Source organism: Anser brachyrhynchus (genome assembly GCF_964034855.1).
Source record: "Anser brachyrhynchus genome assembly, chromosome: 6".
In the NCBI taxonomy this organism is placed as follows: Eukaryota; Metazoa; Chordata; class Aves; order Anseriformes; family Anatidae; genus Anser; species Anser brachyrhynchus.
The window spans coordinates 35,210,258-35,233,674 of record NC_137700.1 but is presented as its reverse complement, the minus strand read 5'-3'; the positions used below and the strand labels follow the sequence as shown (position 1 = coordinate 35,233,674).

General features: G+C 42.3%; 1 protein-coding gene and 1 long non-coding RNA gene across 9 annotated transcripts in view; one reads left to right on the top strand and one right to left on the bottom strand.

Annotated features, from left to right (window-relative positions):
* Nucleotides 1-23,417, top strand: part of LOC308197496 — a 59,518-nt gene that overhangs the window by 22,745 nt on the left and 13,356 nt on the right. For both annotated transcript variants that reach the window (XR_013952987.1, XR_013952988.1), the window contains exons 3-6: nt 7,216-7,388; nt 7,856-7,997; nt 14,598-14,640; nt 15,940-16,069. This is a non-coding gene — a long non-coding RNA (uncharacterized lncRNA). The remainder of the gene's footprint in view (nt 1-7,215; nt 7,389-7,855; nt 7,998-14,597; nt 14,641-15,939; nt 16,070-23,417) is intronic.
* Nucleotides 7,861-21,777, bottom strand: TECTB (tectorin beta). 7 transcript variants are annotated; one of them, XM_080598004.1, is made up of 11 exons: nt 17,696-21,777; nt 16,722-16,850; nt 14,738-14,928; nt 14,111-14,253; nt 13,954-14,026; nt 12,353-12,456; nt 12,195-12,278; nt 11,446-11,608; nt 9,416-9,485; nt 8,449-8,481; nt 7,861-7,973 (listed from the first exon to the last, which is right to left on the bottom strand). In XM_080598004.1, exons 2-11 carry the CDS (start codon nt 16,795-16,797, stop codon nt 7,921-7,923), a joined length of 990 nt encoding a protein of 329 aa, XP_080454130.1. In that variant the 5' UTR covers nt 16,798-16,850; nt 17,696-21,777; the 3' UTR covers nt 7,861-7,920. The 7 variants fall into 7 exon arrangements, with proteins under 7 accessions (XP_080454130.1, XP_080454132.1, XP_080454129.1 ...); XM_080598006.1 differs by having other exon boundaries at nt 16,722-16,810; XM_080598003.1 differs by having other exon boundaries at nt 17,700-21,777.

Sequence of the window (23,417 nt, the reverse complement as noted above, 5' to 3'; positions counted from 1 at the left end):
ATGGGGACCTGGGATCGTGATGAATCATGCTGCTGTATTCAGGGACTATAAGCAGAATAAAGGATTAATTTGCTATGATTCCCTTAGAGCCATCCCAGACTGTGGAGAAGTGCAATGAAAGGATCATCACCACTTTAAGAGCCTGTTGGGATGAAAATACAGAACAGACACTCATTTTCTTATTGCTGGTTGAGAAGGACAAGCCCTGAAGGGTGTTTTTTTGCTCACTTGTGAATGTTATTGCCACAAATAGGCCGGACCTTTCACCTAACGGGTATCAAGGGTTTTGTAGACCTGTGGACCGTGCAGGAGTTTGTTCACCACTCAAATGCAGCTGTTCTAGAGCAGGGAAATAATATCTGCTAAACAGCCCACCGTGACAGTGTTAGGTGGCTCAGAGCAGGAAATGGAGATGAGTAATGTGTAGTTGAAACTAGATGTCATGTTGGTTAGGCAGGTAATAAACGAGACCCTACTTCTTCTTCCTTTTTTTGTTTTTTTTAATTATTTTATTAGTATTATTTTTATTATACAGACTTCAGCTGTAATGGGTGACAGGATGCCTCCTGTTAAGTTTTCTGTATCTCTAATCAGTACTGTCCCTTCTCATTCTAAAAGTTCTTCTGATCTCTTCTTAAAGCAAAATAGAGATTAATCTTGCTACAAAAAATCAAATCTTGAAAAAAAAAATCAAAATAAGATAAAAGGTTAAAATGCATGAAAGTACCTTTCGAGTTGCTAAAAAGTACACTCCTCTGACCTCCTCCCTGCATCTCATCCTCTCAGGTTATTAAATGTTGCTTTTGACATCTCAGTATTTTATTATGTAAAAATCTATGATAGAATTTGGCCAGGCTGCAAGCTTACCGCTTTGCATCTTGCAAGACAGCTGTGGTTACCACCGTTGTTACAGGGGACCGTGAGATTCACCGTGTACACGCTCTGGTGCTTTGAAGCTTTCTGTTAGCAGCTGCTGGTGGTTACTGTCAGAGGGAGCCTTTGAATTAGGTGAACCGGTGTTTCAAGGTTATTTCTTCCATCAGCTTACCTTACTACTCTTTAAAGTAGTAAATTTCAGTTTATACCAATTATACCAAAAATTTCAGTTTATACCAATGAAGGACCATTAAACAAGTACATTCAAAACATTTTTTCCCCATTTTTATTTACCTTTTTGAATATAGTCCCTGTGGGAGTGAAGATCCAGTTTTATTTATATCTTTAACTTAACTGTTGAAAATTTGTTTCACCAAATTATAAAGCTGTTTCAACTGTTTTATTTGATAAATTTGTTAAAATTAATTTCTTCCACCAGAAGAACAAATTTTTGTTTTAAACAATCAGCATCTCCACAATAATGATGAAAGCAAAGATTAAATAGGAGGTTTTTGTATGTTCATAGTCAGAATATTCTTCTAATCCTACTGAATCGCATGGCACTTACTTTCAAAAGCTGGTACACATTTAGTAATCCTTACAAAGTTCCCCCTTCAAGCCTCACTTAGCCCAAAGGTAAGCATAGGCAGAAGAAGCCCTGTGGAAGGGTCAAAGCCAAACCCTGACAAAATCAACATTTCTCTCTATGGGATGCAATGCGGACTCCAGACCACAAGGCCAGTAGCGTTCAGTAAGACGGCACTGAAACTAAGGGAGAAAACGCATCTTAACTCCTGGTTTCATGTTTAGTCTGCTAGTCTGAAATGCCCCTAAAATCAGATGAAGTTGTACCCCAACCTGTAGTGTATCTAGTAAAAGCAGTTGCTGTATTTTTGCTTTGTTGCTGAAGGTGGAAACTGGTGATGCTTATACGGTGGCTTGCAGCCAACCCATCCACAATGGGATCAGCTGCAGTGAAGAAATAGCTATGATGTCTTTGAAATTCCTGATTGCTGAGGTTTCTTTTGAGATAGGCCCTGTGCCCAGAGAGAAGCTGAGGCTGCATTATCGGCATTCACACGGGTAAACAGCCCGAGTCTGGCTGGGGGTGAGCCGGGGGCGGAGGTCTGGGCACACCACAGGGCGAGCGATTGCTACCACTGAGGCATGGGGACACACCTATTGCAAGTGCGAGGTAAAACCTGTCGGGGTGAACTTCCTTCCGGCTGGTTAACCTTTCAGTTTTACCTTTTGTTTGCTATGGATCATTGTGGTTAGTTACTGGGGATCACCAGATACCTCGTAAATGGTACATGGGAATTTTTCCATCTGTTGTCTTGATTTTCTGTATGTGTGGAATTGCTCTTTCCAATAAAAACAAAATACAATTTGTAAATTTTCTCAATTCATGTTTCAACCTCGGACATCAGATCAGGCCACGTATTTTTCTTTGACTATTTCTGTTATTCAGCTGACGTTTGCCGTGACTGGGATGAGCAGGGATTTCAGTTGTCGCCCTGCTGCACGTGACCTGCTCGCTTCATTTCTTCTGCCTCAGTTTTTATCAGCTTGTATAGGGAAAAATAAATCTTTGAGATTAGTTACTGTTTTTAGAGTACTTTGAGGTTTTCATGAAAAGGTGCTATAGAAAGTGTTGGGCGTTAAGACAATGAGAAGTACTCAGAATGCCCTTATCAAGGCTTATTATCCCTGTGTAAATTTATAGTGCTGTGCAAACGGTTCACAGTGATAAGGCCTCACTTTAGGCCTCAGCTTTAGCACTCACCAAGGAATAGGATCTACATTCCCCATTCCCATCACTCAGTACTGCATCATTTGGGTGCTGTTGAATGTGCTTATGGAAAAGCACAGCACAATTTCAACCTGCGAGATCTTCTCCAAACAGAATTCAGGGCCACGTTACTGACAAGTCTGTGCTACCTACTGTGATTTGTCTTTTTAAAAATTAGATCAATCTGATACACATCCTGAATATCTGTCTGAAGAGTGTTGATGTATGTCACTGAGTTTATTCCCGGAAGAAAAATATTGATGTTATTTTCCAAATAGTAGAGCAGGTGAGTGTAAGCAGGAAAGCAGACTGACTTGCAGCAGGGTGGGATCCCCGCCAGTGCTGTTTTGTGTCACGGTCTGTAAACCCCCATGGGGAGCCAGCCTGTGGGAGGAGAGTGTTAATGTGGGTGAAACCACGATAGGAGAAAATTTAGCAGGAGATTTAGCAGGAGAGGAGGCACAGTGTAGGAACCAGTCTGGGGAGACTGCAGACTGGTTGCACCACAGAAGAGCTGTTTGCATTGCAGGTGGGCTTTGGATAGGAACACTTAACAACATTTCTCTCAGAACTGGAGCATGTCTAATGTAATTGCTTTTGAAGAACAGGGTAAAAAGAATAGATGGAAATTATCTTTTCTTCCAATAACAAAAGAAAGTGTATTGGAAAGCATGCTGATCTCCATGCTTTAGGGTACAATGCAGCTCTGGCACCTCAGGAACCCAGTCTCTCCCTGTAGTACCTAACTGCCTGTCTGCAAGATTTGTTATTTCTTTCTCCGAAGTCATTGGACATGACCTTTGTGGGGTCATGATGTTACGCTATGTGAAATGGCTGTAGGGTCTAATCAATCAATAGTCATTTTTTCCTCTGCACCTGTGAATGACAGCTGCCCTTTGGATGGAGATAACTTGGACAGATTTGGTCTTCAGAATAGGGTGAGGAGATTGACTTCTCATACACACAATGAACTAGGCTGTGTTTTGTATGTACTGATTCATGGTTCTTATGGTACTATTATGAGATAAGTAGGGTTTTTTCTTGTCCCTGCCTGGAGCATTTAAACAAAATGTCATAGGTTTACAGAATAAAGAGATGATGATGGTGTCTGAATTAGGATTAAAGCAGGGAGTTCGTACACAGCTACACATGCTGTCTGGATCTGAAACGTTACCTGTATTAATATTGTGCAATGTATTGCTGGCTCAGGCAGTGTAGGCAATGTTTACCTCAGTGTGCTGCTGTTGAAATCCCCTACCAGAAAGGCTTGCAGTCCTGGTTGGGCTTCACTCCTTTCAGGGCCAAGCTAGCAGGGGATGTGCTCTGTCGGCATATCAGGTCAGACCTAGTCTGGCATCTCTGATCTGCACAAGAATCATTTGCATGCCCTCTGATACCAGCTACTGAAGATTCATTTGCAAATTTGGATTTGAAATTGTGGGATCCCAGCACAGTATATAAGGCATAATGCCTGAATATAACCCATTTTGATTTGACAGTCTTGGAGCTTTTTCCTTCTTTCTCCCTGCAGGACCTGAGGTGGCAGGAGTTGAAGCAATCATAATGCCATGGCACTGTTTTTTGAAGACACCAAGTATAGAGTATCAAGGCTGGACAGTACCAGCTTGCAGAGGTAGCATGCTTGCTGGTTTGCACTACTGATCATTTTGTTAAATATGACCAATTCTTACATTGGCAATTTCTGTTAGACCTTCTTAATGGTTATTTGCATCTGCAGTGCCTGTCCAAGGCCATCTAAGTTAATGGTGTTTACCATTCACAAGTGAGAAGAGTGACCTATATTTAATGACCAAAGTATTGTGCAAATGTGTGTCACTGTACTAGTGCTATCATGCTGCAACCTGTGTTGTTGTTGTCTTGACACCTGTGTGTGTTCATTGCTCTCCTTCCTGCCACGACCTTGGTGGCCTTGTGCTTCGGCATTACAGTCCCACGCTGTGAGAAAGGAAGCGTGTAAGAACCTATGTTCTATTAGAGGTCATTCAAATAGGAGGAAGATTTAGGACAAAAACAAATTGTAATCTTTGGATAAAGAAATGTTGGGTTCTAAACAGATTATCTGTGTTCATTGTAACTAACCTTTCTTTCCCTACATCTTGGTTATTAGCCTAAAGTTGCATTTTCAGATGCCGAGATCAAGGCAAATGTCTTCATGCCCCACCAGATGAAAAAGATCCAGTGTTATAGCGCATCTGAAATTAAGCTTACCAAGCTTTAGTTTCCACCAAAATCTTTTGCAACCACTGCATTTTCAAATACTGGCAACATAAATATTGTTTAGCTAAATAAGTAGTGTAAATCTATATGCTGCTTAGGAAAAATGAGGGGAATGATAGTCCATATTTTTTATGCGAGCTCTTTAGGATGAACAATTTGAGCTACCTTAAGGAACAGTAAGTGGCTCACTTCCAGAGGTGAAGCCTGTTCACGGGTTGCTGTCTTCTGGGGCAGATGGATCTTTTAGCAGTCACTTCTGGGAGCTGTATTATTATATTAATTTATTTGTTAGCAAGAAACCATCCTTGTAGGGACATAGTGATCCAGATTTGGATTGGTGATAGGGCTTTGCCCGTCCTGCAACCACAGCTAGCTGGCTGCATGAACCACATTCAGTGTGGTGCTGTAACGCATGCAGGAGGTATGTATGCCCAGAGGCTCCATCCCACGGTGGGCAGGGAGGCAGCCTGGGAATCTGGAGGCACACTTTGCAGCTGCTGCAATCATGCAAGGTTTGTTCCAGAGAAACGTTTATTGCATAATCAAGAAGAAAATTAATCAACCTGGCAAGGAAACTCAGCTCAAGACTTTCTGTACAATATAGCTGTGATGGGGAGAACAGTGACTGTTGCAAAGGCCAGGCAAAAGAAATAAGCTTTCGAGAAGAAGCCAGTGAGTTAATATCATTCACCAAGTCCAAGAATTTGAAAAGGTAAAGCCACTGGGTAGGGTGTTTTAAAATTTGGGGTATTAGTGGGGAGAAAAAAGGGAGGCAAAACACCAAATGGGGGAGAAGCACCTGAAGGGTCATCATCTCTGATCAAAATGTTGGGTGATGATCAAAACATTCAACAGCTCTGCTCTTCTGTAGACACTTGTGCTGCTCAGAATTGCTTCAGTCACAGATCTAGTTCTCCTTTATACTCCGGTCTAAATCAGACAATTCTGTCAAGAGAGTGCCCTCTGTTGTATGCAACGACTAAATGCACTTCTGAAATGACCATTTTTCTGTAGGTTGTGTGGATGCTATCTGCTATAATTTCAATTTCTAAACAGCCTTGTTGTTCTCAATTTTTATAAATACATTTATATTTTATAAATACATTGAGATTACACCTAGAGGAGCAAATAAAGTCCTTGGTAAGAGGAATCTGTGTGTATTTGAAAAGTGTGGCTGTAAGGTAATCATACTCTAGCTATGCATTATCTTCATAATAATGAGGTTTCAGAAAGAACAGTGAGATGATAAACCTTAATTTAATATAACCATTTAGAAAATTTCCTCCCTAAAACCTATAGCAGTATGTGTTTCGTATGCTGGTGGTTTCCATGTAGTAGAATGACATTCACAGAGGGATATTCCTCTTTTCAAAACAGTCTGCTCTGTTCTGAGATAACAGGAGTAGAGAAAACCCAAGAAGGCAAAAGAGCAGCTAACATGGCTGCTTCAAAATGTTTGTGGTTCTCCTGGTTCCCATTTCTGAGAAGGCTGACTTGCTGAGATCCACCATCACTTTACTGCCTCAAACCAGGGAGGGATTGAGGCAGCATCACTGTGTTCACCAGGCATCAAGATCTTTCAAAACCGAATTGGGGAGAGGGGAGAATAGATAAGCATTTCTCAATAGCAGCTTGAAAAAGATATGAACACTTTGGGGACCTTTCAGAAAAATAATCTAGCAGAAGGGAATATTAGGGATTAAGCCAATCTGTAGCTTCTCAGATCAGAGTAAGCCCCTTGTGTTGGGCATTTTGTCCCAGATCCGTTCACTGCAGGTATATTTGTGCCATCCTTGACATGTCTGGACTGTTGGAGAGAGGAAACTGGCTAGAAAAAACTGTGGGATGTAGCTGAGCAGTGCCTAGATGCCTATTTCTATAATGTGCTTATGCTGCAGTGTGTACAGACACATGTACACCCACTGAGTTTGTTAATGGGGACCAAAAAAAAAAAACAAAAATGAGGTGTAAGAGCTGTAGTCATTCTCTCTGTCACCTTTAGGATCCCAAAAGTTTCATGGAAAAGATCTAGAAATGTTTCTTACCTGACATTTTCAGAAATTTTGATGAATATTGTTTTAGTAGTTACTGAAAGTAAGGCACCTACCATGACTTGCTGAGAAATTGTTTTGTGTCCTGATACTAGTTGCACTTTAGAAATCATGGTTTCCCTTTCTGGTGATTTGTTCTTTATGGCATTTAATAGCTTTCATTACTTCAGATACAGAACTAACACCCGGACTCTGTCATACCTGACACTAGCTGTATCTCCAGGGATGTATCCTAAAGCTCACTACCTTGTTTTCCAGCCTCGAATGTGCTTAATTTGCATCCATACCATGCAGCTCTTCAGCACTAAGCCTGTCCAGTCAGCAAGACACCATAGTCCCAATGGTGTTGTGCCTACTGCAGCACGTGCTGAGCTCTGCTTTCCCCAACCAGTCCATACAGACAGTGCTGAGAAACAGGAAAGAAACGTCAGGTAATTCCAACAACCTTCTAACTATTGTTACGTACAAGGCACCCTTTTCCCCTGTCTTCGAACTGTTAGGTTAGTTTTTGTCATGTTGGAAGGTTCCACAGATCAAGCTGAGGTGTTCAGGGCCATGCAAGAGCAGACCCAGAGGGGAGCTTGATGCCACATTGAAGCTGACAGACAAGGGGGACCCTGAAGGGAAATTTGGCATTGGACATTGCTGAGTTTCAATATCACTATGTTCTGTATAAAAATAAATGGAGTTGGCATCACTGCTCTTTAAAAGGAGGCATGAATAAAATACATAACTATTGGGTTTTCATTAGTTAAAATGCCTGCAGAGATCTCAGAGAGGTGAATCAGCTTTGGGGTTCTCCGATACTGGAGGCACAAAGCTAATGGAATGCTTTATTTATCTGGTGAAATGGTGCACAAGGATTTTTTGTGACTTTCATTTCTTCTCTGTAAAATAGACATCTTCAGTAAAGAAGTCCAGGTCCAAAGAGGATTGTGAAAAGAAACACAGCTAAGCTGCATTTTATAATAAAATGGCACAAAATCCAATCGTGAAGAGGAGATGGAAGATGATATCTGCAAGAGAAATGAAGACTAAATGTGAGTATTTTACTGTTATTTACCTTTCCTGTTTTATGCCCGTCCCTACCATTGTAACTACATGCCTTAACATGGGTCTGTCACCATACCAGATTTTAGGAAAAAGGCTTTGAATAGGCTTTTCAAACCCTCCCAGATAGAAGTGCTTTCCAAACACCTCTGTTAACACACTGAAATGTGTTTGTTCCTTTTTGGGAAGTGTGTGTAAAATTAAGATAAATTAATGTTCAATATTGGAAGTTATTGGTATGATTTCATTGTCCAGGGTGAAGGATGTGCCTAGGAGAGGAAAACAAAATGTCTAACATTGAGATATAAGATTTTAAAATATTTTCTATCAGATTTACAAAAATTACCAGGTCTTTCTTCAAGCTATGGGTCTTACGTTGACAGAGCCACTCAGGATTTCTATTTGGGATTGATATAATAATTGTTGTATTTTGCTGTTTACCTGAGAGAGTGTAAAATCTGGATAAACCTTTGCCTGTGTAAAATAAAAGAAAAAGATAACACTTGAATGGCATGTTTAAAATAGGGCAAAGTGCACCAGTGTGCTTTGTAAAACCAGAACAGATAACTTTTGCAACATTTTGAAATTCTGGGTATTTCTTACTCTTGGCTTTACTCTCTGAAGTTGTAAAAGGATCCTCAATTCTTTTATTTTTTTAAAATTAATGGAGTTTTACTGGTTTAACATAAGGAATAGCAATAATGCTGCTCTACATACATTTTAATTTTAAATTGGCTTTCATGATGGTGAGGATGCAGTTGATAAAGTAGTATAAAGAGCTTTAGTGAAAGCATTGATTAAGGTATACTTTGTTCCAAGGACTTGTTTCAAAAGATGTGCTGGATTGCAGAATTAAACTAGCTCAGGGAGAAATTCCTGGTGTCTCCAGGAGGCAGCAGTTACAAGGAAAAAGATTTTGCTTTGTAAGGGGAAAAATTGATGTCTGTTCGATTTGTGCAGGAGGAGCAACAGGCACGCGGGGTTAATCAGCTAGATTTATGGTTATGCTGAAGAACCAACTAGCTGTGCAAAGAAAACTTCGGTGCAGCTTTCCTGCTGCTCCTAAGCCTGGCCTCTTTCCCACTCACGTGCAATTCATCAGAGCTTGCCCAGGCTGTTGCTGAGGTCAAACGTGGGTGAACAGGGTTTACATTGCTAACTTGGTGCGTAAGTGGTTTGGCCATTTATCTTTAATGCCAAATGGGTGCAGTTACTCACTTTGTGAATGGGGAGAGTTTCACTGAGCTATTCTGTCAGAGCTACGAACCTGGAAGAGACCAAGTTCTGTTCAAGATTCCTGCTCTCACCGTTCTGCTCCCTGTGCTTGCTCCTGCTCTGCAAGCCACCGGCTGCTCCCCAGTTCATTGCTTCCCAAAGCGAGAAACACCCCAGTAACCCGGCCACTTACTGCGGACAGAGATCTCAGCCACCAAAACACCTCCGGTTTGTTCCATGCGCTGTTTTCGTTTGTCACATGTCTCAAGAGATCAGAGAGAAAACTGTGTATAATGGTTGAATTATACAAAATTAATATATCCAAATATATATCCAAAGCCAGTTCTCATACTTCCAACCAAGTAAGTAAAATCTGTGTCAATTCTTCTGCATATTTTCTAGGGACTGTTTTTTTTTCTGTAATTGGGACATTTTAGTGCAGGAGAGGTTCAAGAGCTTTTACTGCATATTTTACAAGGATTTTAGTGTGCCACAGCTTTTATGGTGGCTGTCAGTCTAAGTGCCCTTTTCAGCTGTGAGGTGGCAGAGTGCAGATGGGCATCCGCTTGCTGATCATAACTCCTCCTGAGCTGCCCTTTCCATGCTGCCACAAAGAAACCTCCTGTCAAGAAGGAAGGGGGTAGCTGAGCTCCATCTATTTAACCCATGACCTCTGTGAAGACTTCAGTTGTTGTTTATTGCTAAGTGTAATTGTTGCCCGCTGGGTATGAGCGTGAAGCACCAAAACCCTTCCAAACAGATCATCTCATACCCAGCTCTAATGACTCCTGTCACAGCTGACAAGGTCTGTATTGGAGGCATTGCTCTCAAGCTTAAAGGTCCTTGTCCATTCCCTGACCTTTGCAAGTCCCCAGCTGTGAGCATTTTGTACAAAATTGGTGTGTGATAATTCTGGTTATGCCTTGCTTGGTTCAGCCTTAATTGCAGCAGACCACCGGCTGCATTTTTGGGTTGGCTGTGGACTCCGTGGAGGTTGCCTGATGGAGCAATTATCCTATCCTGGAGGGCAGGGAGGGAATTCCACCCTGTGCCTGTAAGGGTGATGTAGATGTTTGAAAGTAATGTCAGAAAATCAGATATAGAATACTGTTTTTTTATTGTTGTTTGTTTGTTTGGTTTGTTTTTGTTTTTTAAAAATCCTGGTCTGTGGCTGGATAAAGAGTTGAAAAAATCTTTAAAAGCAAACAACAAAACATAAGCTGAACGATTTTTCTTTTGCCTTTGAAATTTGGAATTTCTAACAATGCATTTCTATCAGGTCTGTAGCTTTTGCATAAATGAGTCCCCCCTGCTTACTGCTGAGGCTGGGTAATAAACTGTCCTCTTATAGTGGCTCCTGGACTGAGAAGGGGTTTAAAAAGAAAAGTTGGCTTGACCAGGAGTGATATTTTCTCTTCTTCAGCAAGAATTAATTGTTGCTGAAATGACAGGATATGGGCAAAGGAGTATTTTGGGCTTTCATTTCAGGTTAAATAAAATTCAGCTTCACTTTATAGGAAAGACATATTCATTTAGTGAGAGAAAGAACAGTGAAGCCCTGACTTGCTGAAGGAAGCGAAAAAGTCTTTAAAGAAAGATCCTTTAACAACCCTCACCCTTGCATCAGTTGGTGCAATCGGTGCACACCTCCCTCCCCATGCTAAATAACTGCACAGCATCTCTCCTCTCATTCCCACCTAAGGCCACAGAAACCTCTCTGCGATCTCAGTTCCTGCTCCAGTAACAATTTGCACATTTCCTGCAAAATAGCACAGCTTTGAGCAGAGCTTACTGCAGAGCTGCAGGATAGCAGAGGGGACTTTCCACAGGAAGGAGGACTGGGAGGTTTTGTTTGAGCTGAGGTGAGCTTTGAGCCTCCGCACTGAGATAGTTGGTAAAATGGGAAGTGCTCTACTTTCTCCCTTTTTTTCTCATGCTTTTGTTTAGCTATAGCTAATTGTCAAACAGGAGTGTCGTCTGGCGTATCGACAAAAACCAAGTTTTAAATGGCTACACTATTTCCCAACACGTTTAAACAGATTGCCCAACGTGGCATGCAGTGCCCGTGGCATGACAGGGATCAGGGTGCACAGCCTACCACTCAGGTTAACGCCTCGCGGTGGCTCCATCTAATGCAAGCTCTGCAGCCGGCTCCCCACCCCAGGAGCTTCTCGACATCCTCTGTCCAAATTTAGCAAATTTTATCTTAGAGGGAGGCCTTACCACGGGGCAGGAGAACTTCTCACTGTCGCAGACGTGCGTTTCGCAGTGCAGCCAGACCTTGGACAGCTTGGGGATGTTTCGGAAGCGGAAGGCATTAAACTGGAAGGTCGCCCGGCTTGTTTTCCCATTCTCATGCACAAGAATGGTGTTGTCCGTGGCACACCTGTGTTGTGTGTGAAGAAGCAGTGTCAGACCCTGACCTGTGAATAATCACGTCCTGAGGTGATGGTCTGATGGAGGCGTTTGCCCAGCTTTTAGATGCTTGGGGAGCAATAGGACACGGTGTGAGGTGACTGTTTGGGCCTGCAGAAATCAAGACCTTTTGGCATCTGGCTGATTAACAAGCATTGTTGGGTTAGCAAAGCCTTCCAGTTATTCTCAAGTCATCTTCCTTTAACCAGCACTCAAAGCATTGTCTCCACTCCTGCTTTCTTTCCAGCCTCTTGTGACTGCAGGTGGCCCAAGGCCTGCTGCAGGTTCAGGCCCGCGGCAGCCACCGAGGGCAGCAGGCCCCAGTGAGCAAACGGGGCTGTGCCAGCAGCCTGAGAACTCACCGTGGTGCCTACTGGAGGGCAGAGGAAGGCGGCAGAGAGTGGGGACAAGGCTATGGCTGGAAGGCCAGTTACAGCTACCGACCCTTCCCTTGCTGCCTCGAGCACCAGGGGTTGCCTTCTCATGGCCTCCCACGTTTCTGTTGTCCCTGGGGCAGGACTAGGCAGAGCTGCTCCCCGGGCCCCACCGGCACCTACCCCTTGGTGATGAGAGGCCAGTGGATCTGATAGAAATATTCCGAGGAGGGAGTTGCCCAGCAGTTGTTGAGAACTACTTTGAACCTGGGGAGGCACAAGCATCAGATGAGCACATAGCATCCTGATCGCCAACTTATTGTTTCTCCTTTCTTACCTACCTGTCACTTAAGCCCTTAGCTTCCACTCCAGCAAATATGTCAGAACCGATTTCTGATGTTTCAACGACAAAAGGGGCTTCTTTTATGCTTGAAAACTTGGCATTCTTTGGAAGAGAAAAATAAAAAGACATCAGACGCTACCAGTACCATGCGAAACGAAGGCATGTGGCAGCTTCAGACAGCTCTGGACGGACAGACCCAGAAGTCTGGGTCCTTATCGCCTGCAAGCTCCAAAATGTGTGTTTAGTAGTAGGAGTATTGTAATCCTAAGACAGTTTTTAATAATCTCAAGGTTGTATTTAAAACAAGGCATTTCTCAGCCTGCAATTTGAGCTGCTGGCACAGGAGTCATTACAGAAGTACTGTCACAAAACTCATCTTGGTCCTTGTATTAAAATGAGTTGATCCTGGAATAGTGCACGAAAGAAAAAGATCATTTTGTGGAAATTAACATTTTCTCCCTAGCAAAATATGAACAAAATAACAAAACAGTGGTCTATTGGCTTTCAGAGCTTGTTCTGCTCATGTTCTCAATGGTAAAATGTACTATGCACAGTTCAGCTGCTCCCTCCTTGACTCCTGGGAGCCCTATGGACATTAGAACAAAACAATCATTTGGCAACAACAACAGCAAGCAAGCAAACAATAACAACAAAAACCTACCAGAGATTCATTGCTCACTGCCTATCGAATATTTTTGCAGTCATTCTGTGAGGAGTTCACAGGAACATTGGGGCACCTCCCGGGACCTTGCCACTATATACTACCAGCATGCCATATGTCAGAAAACAAGAGCACATGGGCTTTCATGTAGCGTCTAAGGGCTGCCAAAATGTTTAATGCCCTATCAATTGGTGTCCTAAATGCAGCGTGTGAGGGGAGAAACATCAATCCCCCTTGTGCTCAATACTCCCTCTACGCCTGACCTATCAGTTTAACTCACTATGTTTCTAGCTGTGTTTTTCTAGCTGTGCTAAAATAGAGAGGCTGCTTTGGTGCTTTTGAGTGTGCTTTGGTGGAAAAAAGACTGAAGGATCATGAGCTGGCTGCTCCAGCAGCACAACAGAGCTGTGGGGAGGAGATGGCTGTTTCAAAAGATCAGCTTGATATCCAGGTACAAATGCTGGGAACAAAATTCCAGCATGACCTAAAGATCTCGGGGGAACATGAAATGTCTGTCAGATGAGAGGATGCAAACTGCAAGAGAGATGCATGGAGCTTTTCTGTATCTACAGAGACAATGTCATAGCAGTGGTGCCTGCAGGTGCATGCTGCTCTTTGAGTTGGACTACAAACAAGTTTTTATTTTTTTGTATAAAACCTGTCAGCATGTAAGAAATGTACTTCTCAGCAAAAGAAGCTGCCTCATGTGGAGGGATTAAAAGAACAGTTGGCATGTGTCTGCTCTGTTCAGTTGAAGTTATATGCCCGTTAATCAGTAGAAACAAGGACCTGTACAAACCCTGCTGTAATTATCTGTTACAGGCTAATAATGTACTCCATGACACACAAAAGTCAGGAGCAGCAGCCCTTTTTTCCAGCTCTTAGGCTGAAATTTGTGGAAGGTGAAGGTAAAAAGCTGGGTGGCAAAGAGCACTTACAGAGTAGAAGTTGAGGGATAGCTGACTTTCAAATGAGCCAGAGCTCCCATTCTTCACGTGGACGGTGGCCACCCTAGGGATATAACAAACACAGCTCTGCGTGAGTGAAACATGGTGTTGAAAAAGGGGTGATGCTCACAACCAGACCAGGACTTACCTTTGGTCAAAGGCAGCCTGGTTCACCAGGTAGTTGGCATTGTACGTGCAGGTGAATGAGTAATTCACAGGCTGGCTCTTCACAATCACTGAGGTGTCATTGGAGACAATGGAGTTGTAGAAGTGATAAACGGGGTTCTTAAACTGTATATGGTAAGACAGAAATGTAACTAATAGTGAGCATTAGAGGCATTAGGATCAGCCTGGTAGGTTGAAATGTAAAGATTCAGTCTGGTGACAAAACACTATCCCTAAGGAAACTTTTTTTTTTTTTAAAGCTCTTTCTATGCTGTGCTTCTTATGTATATACACCTTACTACATGTATATGTTCAGTTTAGTAAAGACACATGCAGAGGGGTGACTAGCACACAGATTATTATCACTAAGCCTGTGAGTATTTTGCCTGCAGATGCAAAGCATGACTATTTGATTCTTCCTTCTTCCAAATCTAAATGAGCCCTGATACTGAACTTTCTCTCCCCTTTAGGACTTGAAGCCCACTCCAAGCTGAAGCAAACGGGCTCTTTCAAGTGAGTACAGCTGCTTTCTGAGTCCAGCTCGGGCTGTGCTCTGTTGCTGCCTTTTAGAAATGATAGTCTTACCTCTTTTAGACCTTGATATTCTTACCTCTGACTGTGTCCCACAGTACGATTTATTTTTAGGTGATAGGTCTGGGATTGTGAATTGGTAATATCCTGAATCGTGGATCCCATTGTAGCAAATGCCTCCAAGTGCCAGCTGATTAACCTCCCATCCATAAGGACACTCTGGAATTTTTGTAATGATGGTTCTAGGGTAGCAGTATACCAGAATTACATCTGAAAGGAAAACAGTACAGCTGGAGTGACATTCAGGGGTGTTTTCCTTTCAAAGAAGCAGGTCTGCACATCTGCTTTCCATGGGGATTAAGTTCCTGTGGGAAGGAACGAGTGCTGGAAGGTCCCCTGTTGTGAGGAGCAAGGGAACCGGGACTGCATGCGCTACACAGAACTGACCTCGGGGATGTTAAATTCAGTCCTCCCTGAAGGAGTTTTGCCTTTGCCTTCTAATTGATACAGAAAATCATGTACGTTTATCTTTCTGGAATAGCTGATTAGGAAGCAAAGAGACTGCTGAGAAACGCGAGGCGAAGAATTGCTGCACTGAAATCTGTCATGTTAGCTTATGCTGCAGAGCTGGCTTCTGTTGGTGTAACGCCACTGACATCGTAGAAATAATATCGGTGAAGTTTGTTAGTCTTCAGTAATTTGCATCTTTTTGTAGTGGTGTTTGATCTAGGCCACAGCATGTTCTGCTCTTTCCTTGCACTAACATTGCACTGCCAATGCAAACAGAAGTTTTACAATTTTCACATTAAAAGCTAAGATACAAAAATGAACTGAAAAGCCTGGCTCTGTTAACAGCAGTAGCTAATAGCACAATGGCACCACGACTTGTTTCCTAATGTGGTTATTGCTAGAACAACCACAAATATTCAACATCATAACTTACACTGCTTTGTGATACCAGAAGAGTTGGGCCTTTTATCAAAGGATCAGGCAGTGTGAATTTGAGGGTTTTTTGTGAATTTAAAGGGCAAATACTGACTAACCATTAGTGAACTGAAAATTGAGAAAGACTACTAATTACTACCTTAAAAAAAAAAAAAAAGAAAAGAGAACCTCTGTCCAGAATTATTCAACTGTGTATTTTAAAGCTTCTGACACTTTCATTTTTATGATATAAGCATTATTTTTCAGCCTTTCTCTGTCTGCAGAAGCTTAGGAAATGCACAGGGAAAGTCAAATAGAGAACTTAACAACTTGCTCCTTTCTGTTCATTAAATCCAGGCTAGTTCTGTTTGTGTTGGTGGTCAGATCTATATCGCTGGTGGCTTCACAGCTACGGAAAGTCCTGCAGCTCAGAGGAACTGCTTGTGTAAGTGAGGACACTGAAACAAATGGATAGAGGGCCAAATATGTAAGTATACCTTGACATTACTGGCAGTATTGTACACCAGTCTGTTTTATAGACACATGCCACGCACACAAATCAAAGACTCTATATTGAGGCATATTCCAACACATTTCAAAAGCATGCTTGTTAATTTTAGTGAATTCTGCATTGAAAGTCTGTCTGGCACCAGAACATTCTTGTTTCAAGGCAGAAATCAGGATGTAATTAGGGCCTTAGCTTCAATTATGATGATTATTTTTATTTTAATATAGCAGTGGCATTCAGAAGTTCAGCCCAGCACATTCATTCAGCACGAGTCATCTGATTGCAGTCAGCAGGACTAAAGCCCATCTTGGGCAGCAAAGATCTGCAGCATCCAGCCTAGGCCATTGTGGCCAATTTCTAATTTCTGCTGTTTTCTTTCTCTTCTTATGCCTGAATTCTGCTCGCACCTAGCCTTCTTACACTGGTTATTGCAGAGTTAAGCATATACCTAATTCTCTGTGGGGCTAGGACCTTGCTTTACTGTGCTAACTGGAAACAAATCGTTAAAAGATGTAAAAGGATTAGCTCTCCGGAACCAACAGTTTAACTCTCTGAAGAAAACCAGTTTTAAATAGAAAACGACCTTTTGGCAGCTACAAGGAAGGATCATAGGAGACTTGAGTTATTCTACCTGCTTTATTCGGAGTGCAGGGCCCTGCAAGAGCTTGAGCCAAGATGACCAGCAGATAAATAGTATTAGGCACCATTTCTTGCAATGATCTGAGGACACAGGGAATAAAAGCTGAAATTGTCTTTAAAACTGGAAAGGAAAAAAGTATATTCAGTGCAGACCTGGAACTGTTAAACTAGCTACTTTTAAACAGAGAGAAATTAATAACATTGCTGGTATTCTGTCATCCAACCTAATTTCATCAACAGGACATATGTTTCCAATGCTGTTATGGTCACTGTGTCACTACTGTGACAATTTTATTATTTCAGTTTAGTGTTGGCTTTGAATTATTCCAGGATTTCTTTGTTCTTGTTGATTCTTAACCCAAGGCTTTAGAATAACTAAATGAAATGTAAACAATGGCAGATTAAAAAATAGAAAATACTAGAAGAAATATAATGCCAAAAATAAACATGCTGTGTCTAATAATTTAATGCCGAAACTATTATGTGTTGATGGCTATCCTGATGTATATAATATTAACTTCATGTAGATAAGTTTTGGTAAATTATGCAATTTCTCCTCTACTGCTAAGCTTAGAGTTTTCAGAATTATCATATTTAGCTGTAATTTCCAGTTCCACTGCAGGTCTCAGACCTACAAACTGTTTCCCGCAGGCAGAAGCACACTTTGGCACAGAGCAGCCTGTGGGCTTGGGACTGGAGCTCTTGTATTTTCCCTTTGTAGACACTCTTCAGTGTCTGCCCTCATATCTACATCACTGAGCAGAGTGCCAGATGTAACAAATATAATTTAAGTAAAGAAAAAAAAAGTCTCGCTGTTTAAATATTTCCAGCAAAAGGAGTCAATTTCAACATTTTCACTCAGCCTCTTTAAATATATATATTTATAAAAAGCTCTTACACTACGTTTCAGTGACAATTCCATCCAATTATAATGCTATGCATTCTACAGTAAATGAAGTATAATACCTACGAGAGAGGAAGGAATTAAGTATTTCAGCTTTTCATTGCGGTCTTATTCCAGTAGCTGCGTTGTCGGCTCTTCCCAAGATGTCCTCTTTCAAATGAACCCACCTGGCCTTATCTTCGCTTTATATAAGCAATCTTGTAAAAGGAGCCCATCTCTGGTTAAATCTCAGCCCGCCAGTATTGTCCAGTGTGGGAGGAAAAAAAAGTTATAGAAAAGCAGTTCCTTTCCTTAGATGGGGCTGTATTGCTGCTATTTGATTATTTTTTTTTTTTTAAGATTTTCTATGATGTTTTTTGTACAGATCTTGAAAATATCAGAGCAGAAACCTGCTAAAGGCATATAACTGACAGATTTTTAATACGTTAATTAGGAAAATGTAGAATTTCTGTAAGAGAAAAACCATGGCTGTCCTTTAGAATTCAGTGAAAGAAAATGTTTATAGGAATTAGATGCCTGTCTTGAATGGCTTATTGACAAGGTCAATGTTTTGTGCCGTGCAATCGGAAAGCGGACAAAAGTGATTTCATCAGATTGTATACCACCTTTGGAGTTACCTCATTTAACCATTTTTTTTTTCTAGAAATTCACAGGCATGTAATCTGAAGTACTGAGTTTAGGTAGGACCTTCCTTAAGACTATCATAATTTATAAGTACACTGCATAATATATAATACTACATTTGTATAGGACTCTATAACATACCTTAAATATTACACTGTAGAAGTATATATTTATTACAATTATATATTAAAGATTACATTATTTTACAGTATAAAATTCACCACTCTACAGGAAACTCCTGTCAGTTTGCCCTCCACATGACCATTGGTCATGTTTGCCATATGACAGTCATAGCTGGTAAATTTTTCATGTGACCTATTGCATCCTGTTTGTGTTAGCTTACAGTGACAGGCCCAGAAAAAGGACTTGGGCATGCTGTTCCTGTTTTACAGGCCTGCAGAAAAAACCTGGGTCATAAAAGAGCCTTGCCATGTACACCGGCATGGCCGATGCTTTGGGTAGCGTGTATCCACCCAGATCCAGGTGCTGTTAGCTATTTGTGCTCCGATCTCTGACCGGAGTCACAAAACACAGAGGATCTTGCTGACCTTGCCCCGGGGCACCCAGTCCTACGGGCTCGTCAGAGCTGATTTTGGTGCCTCCTTGTGTGGAGTTCTCCCAGCGGAGGGAGCCTCCTTCCACCTCATCTCTGGCAGGGTTTGATGTGGGTCTGCCTTCTCCCAGGCAATTTTTGGATCGGGGGGGTCATGCAGTGGTAAAGCTGTTCCAGTCATCACTAGTCCGGCATTTCTGAGGGAGGAGGGAGTGGGACAGAAGGCCGCAGCAGCTCTGATCTTAACCTGAAGTACTGAACAATGAGGTTTCATCTCTCTTGTGGGTGCTCTGTGTAGGAAAGGGCTGAGATTTATGGGCCCACCACCAGGAGATCATTCACTACCCTAAATCCAGACTAAGAGGAATGTTGCAAGCTGGATGGCAGTAGTTAATCATGTCCATAACTATGCTTTACATTATAAGGGACGCTAATGCTCGCCCAGCAATGATGGTGTGAGGGTGAATCTATCATGATATGAAAATGTTTATAAGTAATTAAGGTCACTTCTGCTTCTTGCAAACTAATTCAAAGTCCTAAAAAAAAATAAAAATGTTTAAAGCCTATAATGTTCTGTGCTTAGTTTCAGATAATAAACTTGAACCTAGACTTGAAGCTTTACAAGGGCTGTAATACAGAAGACATCATGTTAAATAGGCTGCTCCTACTATTCCTGTGAGTCAGGTCCTGCATGCCATCACATGCTGATTTAAATGAGATTACTTGAAGATGCGCATATGGATAAACAGCCTCAGCCAGGGTTTGCTTTTATTTTAATTGAATTAATAATAATCCACTGAACAAGAACAGAAGCTCATAAATTATTTAGTTTGATCTTACTAGGAATTATCCTGATCAGAAATCCTAAAATCAGGAAAATTTGACTCCAGGTGTCTGTGTTATAGCCTCACCCCAAATCTTCCTGCGGGAACTGAAGCCCACACTTGGTTTCCAAATCCCAGCTCTGGTTAAATACACGCTGTGTAAATATTCACTTGGTTTTGTGTGTGTGTGTTACTGTGTATTTGGTCTGGAACTAGGAACCGGGGACTGGTGAGACATTATGAGCCACTCTGTTAGCAGGTGTACACAGCCCATAAACAAGGGGAAGACTTGCATGAGAAAGTCTTTCCTTGTGATGTTGTGCATGAGGAAGGCCTCATAGCTTTATCCAAAATGATTCTTCATGCTCAAGAGATCAGCCTCAGCCCTGGGGTAGGACTTGGTCTCTGAGGTCTGGCCACGCATGTCTGATTTGGAGCATAAGATATTTGGCTAACCTTGATGAGGCTTAGTGTAAATACCTCGCTAAAAATGCTGTAAGTAGCCAACTTCACCACAATACTAACATTTTCAATGCAGATTAGCTTTGTTCTGATAATTTTAATCAAAAAACGAAATTAAATAATCCTTGATGTAATGCTACAGGTTTCAGTGGAAATGCTCCAAGATGGATCTAATCTTATAATTTTTGAAAGAAAATAAATCTCTCGTTATCTTCTCACAGGAAAAACAATCTCCATGTACATAATACCCCTTTTAGGTGAAAGGTAGAAAACAGACTGAAGTCCATGAAACAAATTTGGCGGAGGTGCCAGCTGGTTTATAGCAGTTTGCATTTGCATAAGAAACAAGCACAAAATGTACCTAAACCAAACAGCATTTGATACCTGCTCTGATCAAAGGTGAAGGCTTGGGGAAGGGTTAGGTTTCGCTCAGTAATTGAATACACAGAAAAAGAGAAGCCATTAAATTGCAAAGGAGACCACTGAGGTTTGTTGTGTTTCCCTGAGTCTTTCCAAGCCCATTGAATAATCTCAGCGATCTAAGCATCTGCAGAGATTTTGACAAAGAGCAGATGAAGGCCTTATTGTGAATTTCACCTACAAGGGCAGCTTGTCTCTCTAGCTTTGTTCCTCTCTTTGTGATTGAAAGCCGTGCGAACATCTACTGTCTGGTTCTTACATGAAGAAAATGAGGTCCTGCTGTTTGAATCTGCAAGGGATATTGTGACATCCAATTTTAATGGTTTTAGAGAAGACAATGAATCTGAAGAGCCCCTTAGCTAAATGGGAGGACTTTAAAGTGTAACGAGAACCAGTGGAGAGGGTTCACTAACTCTAGGAGGAGTGAAATCTGGCGGCACTTGCCCAGAACTAGCAATGTATTGGTGATGGTGTTTCCAACCACACCCATGCTTAGTTTAGTCTGAGAGAAGGGGTGCATTTACACTGCAAGTGTGGAGATATCCTTGCTGGGTCTGGAGGCACGGTAGCTACATTAGTGCTGTGCTTGTTATGAGTTAATGGATCCTATCGTGGAAATGCAACACTGGGTTGGTACAGGCAAACTTGTCCAGGATCCTAAGTCTACAGTGGGCTGTGCTGTGTAGACATGTAGCCCCGAGTCATAAATACCTTATGGATGCCAGCATTGTTTTGCTTTTATAGAATAAATGTCTTTCGAATCTTTAGTTATTCATGGCACGTGGTTGGTCACTCACTTCTCACACGGTGTTTCAGGCTCGGGAGCAGATAATAGAACTGTGCAGTCCTCAGGTAGCTGACATTCTGCAGGAACTGCCCAAAATCAAAGCAGAAACAGGGGAAATTAGAGGAAATCACATCTGTGGGAGAGGGAGTCATATAAAAATCAGAAATGCAGGTTAAGACCACCGGAAGAGACAGTCTTCTGCTCTAAAATTCCTCATGTATCACCTGTCTGTGTAACTACGCAACGCTGAATCAGTTTTTTTTGGAATCACCTACAGCCATGGTGAGGTAGGTAGTGCTTGCTGCTGTCAGTACATGCACTCCCTGGGGTGTGGGTGAGCACCGGCACCCCGCTGTAGAAGCATTCCTGGGACATTTCTGCTGTCCGGTGCATGCACACACATTCACAACGGCAAATCTCAGGGCGCACAGAATTGTGGCTTAAGTAAACAGTCATATTTCATGTTCATTTGAATGCCTGTTCCTGTTGCTGTTTAGCCTTGGCAGCAAATTCAAAGTAAAATTCTTTGGAAGCTTCTCCAGCAACATTTTGCCTGGAATTCACAACTGTTGGAAAAAAACACCGGTTTCCAGCTGAACTTCCTTGAAGCCTTTGTGTGGGTAAGTGTTTTGTTTGGCGTGTTTCTTTACGGGCTGTCTTAGAGCTGCTCAGGATAAGGGGTTGGGGCTTGATTTAATGAAGGCATGAGACATGTAAAGCAGGTCATGCGAGACCGGAACTGATGACTTAACCCATCACGTGAGGCCACAGCCATGCTCGGGCTGCTCGCTCTCGTGGAGGTGCCTAAACTTGCCAGGCGTTTGATTCATTTGCCCAAACTGGGCATGTAGTGTGTTAACAGGCACTGTGAGGTGGCCAAGATATCTGCAGCTGGGCTGCGGGACCTGTAGGAGACTCAAGTGGGACATGGAGGCCAGGCAGGATACACAAGGGCGTCTCAAGTGGGGCTGGGTGTTGTGGACGTCTGGATTGACACCTAGGCACACTGCTCTGCTTGGCTTGATGCTTGTTTTTTATTTTGCCTTGGAAACTGAAGCAGCCCTGTGTGCTCTGCCGTACGTGTGCCCGAAGCTGCTGTGTTGGGCGCAGCACCCTCAGGTTGTTCATCGAGAGCCCAAAGCTAGCTTCTACATGGGAGTTTGAGCTCTGCGGGCTAGGAGAAGTGCATCTGGATCTCCCACAGGCTGGGGCAAGGGCTCTGACCCACCGGCCTGTCGTCTTCAGGATGCTTTAAAGGGAGAGTGTCTGTGGCAGCTGGACTCAGCTGTAAGCAGCACTGCTGTGCCACCCGGTGTGTGCCAGAGCTGAGCTGCAGGCACCCCCTGTTGAGAAAACGTGGGTTAACTGTGTTTTAGGAGAATGATGTTGTTGGGGAATAGCGTTCTGGAAATACTTGAATTTAGCCTAAATGGCTTCTGAGGTGCCTAAGTGCTTTTTTGGATCCCAGCCACGCCATGCTGTATAACACCTTGTAAGCCTTTCAGGTCTTGTTATCTCAGCAACAAGTCTTCATCTCTTGGTGGCGTGGGGCGAGGGGGAAGGTTTTAGTGGAAGGTGGGAAAGAAGGCAAAATGGGCTCTTTGTGTCGTTTATTAGTTTAATTTTCTCAGGTTGGCAGCTAGCTCTGACACAGTAACCATTGCTCTTCCTGTTCCAGTAATACTCTTTTCTTTTCTGGACATTATCCCACCAGTGCTGGGAAGGCTGCAGTAATGTCATGTTTCTCAGCGTGGGTTGGGGTATGTCACTGCAACTTGGAGAGACTCTGTAGTAGTTGTCTCATCTTCTGCCTGTTTTCTGGCCATGATGGGCTGGTCATAAATAACGCTGCACACCCAGTCTACATGCTTTGCTACAGAAGGAGTGGGGAAAAAAAAAAAAAAAGACTGCAGTGCAGCGAGGCATTAAAGAAAATATTAAAGACAAATCACTCCTCTGGTGTCACTCAGTGGCAGTCCCATTAAACTCTGAGAAACTGACCCTAAATGTTTAAAAAAAAAAAAAAAAAGTGTTAAGAGTTCTGTAAGTTAGGTTAAGTAAGAAAAAATAAAAAGGCAAAGAAAAACATAGAGGCAAACCGATAAAGAAATCTG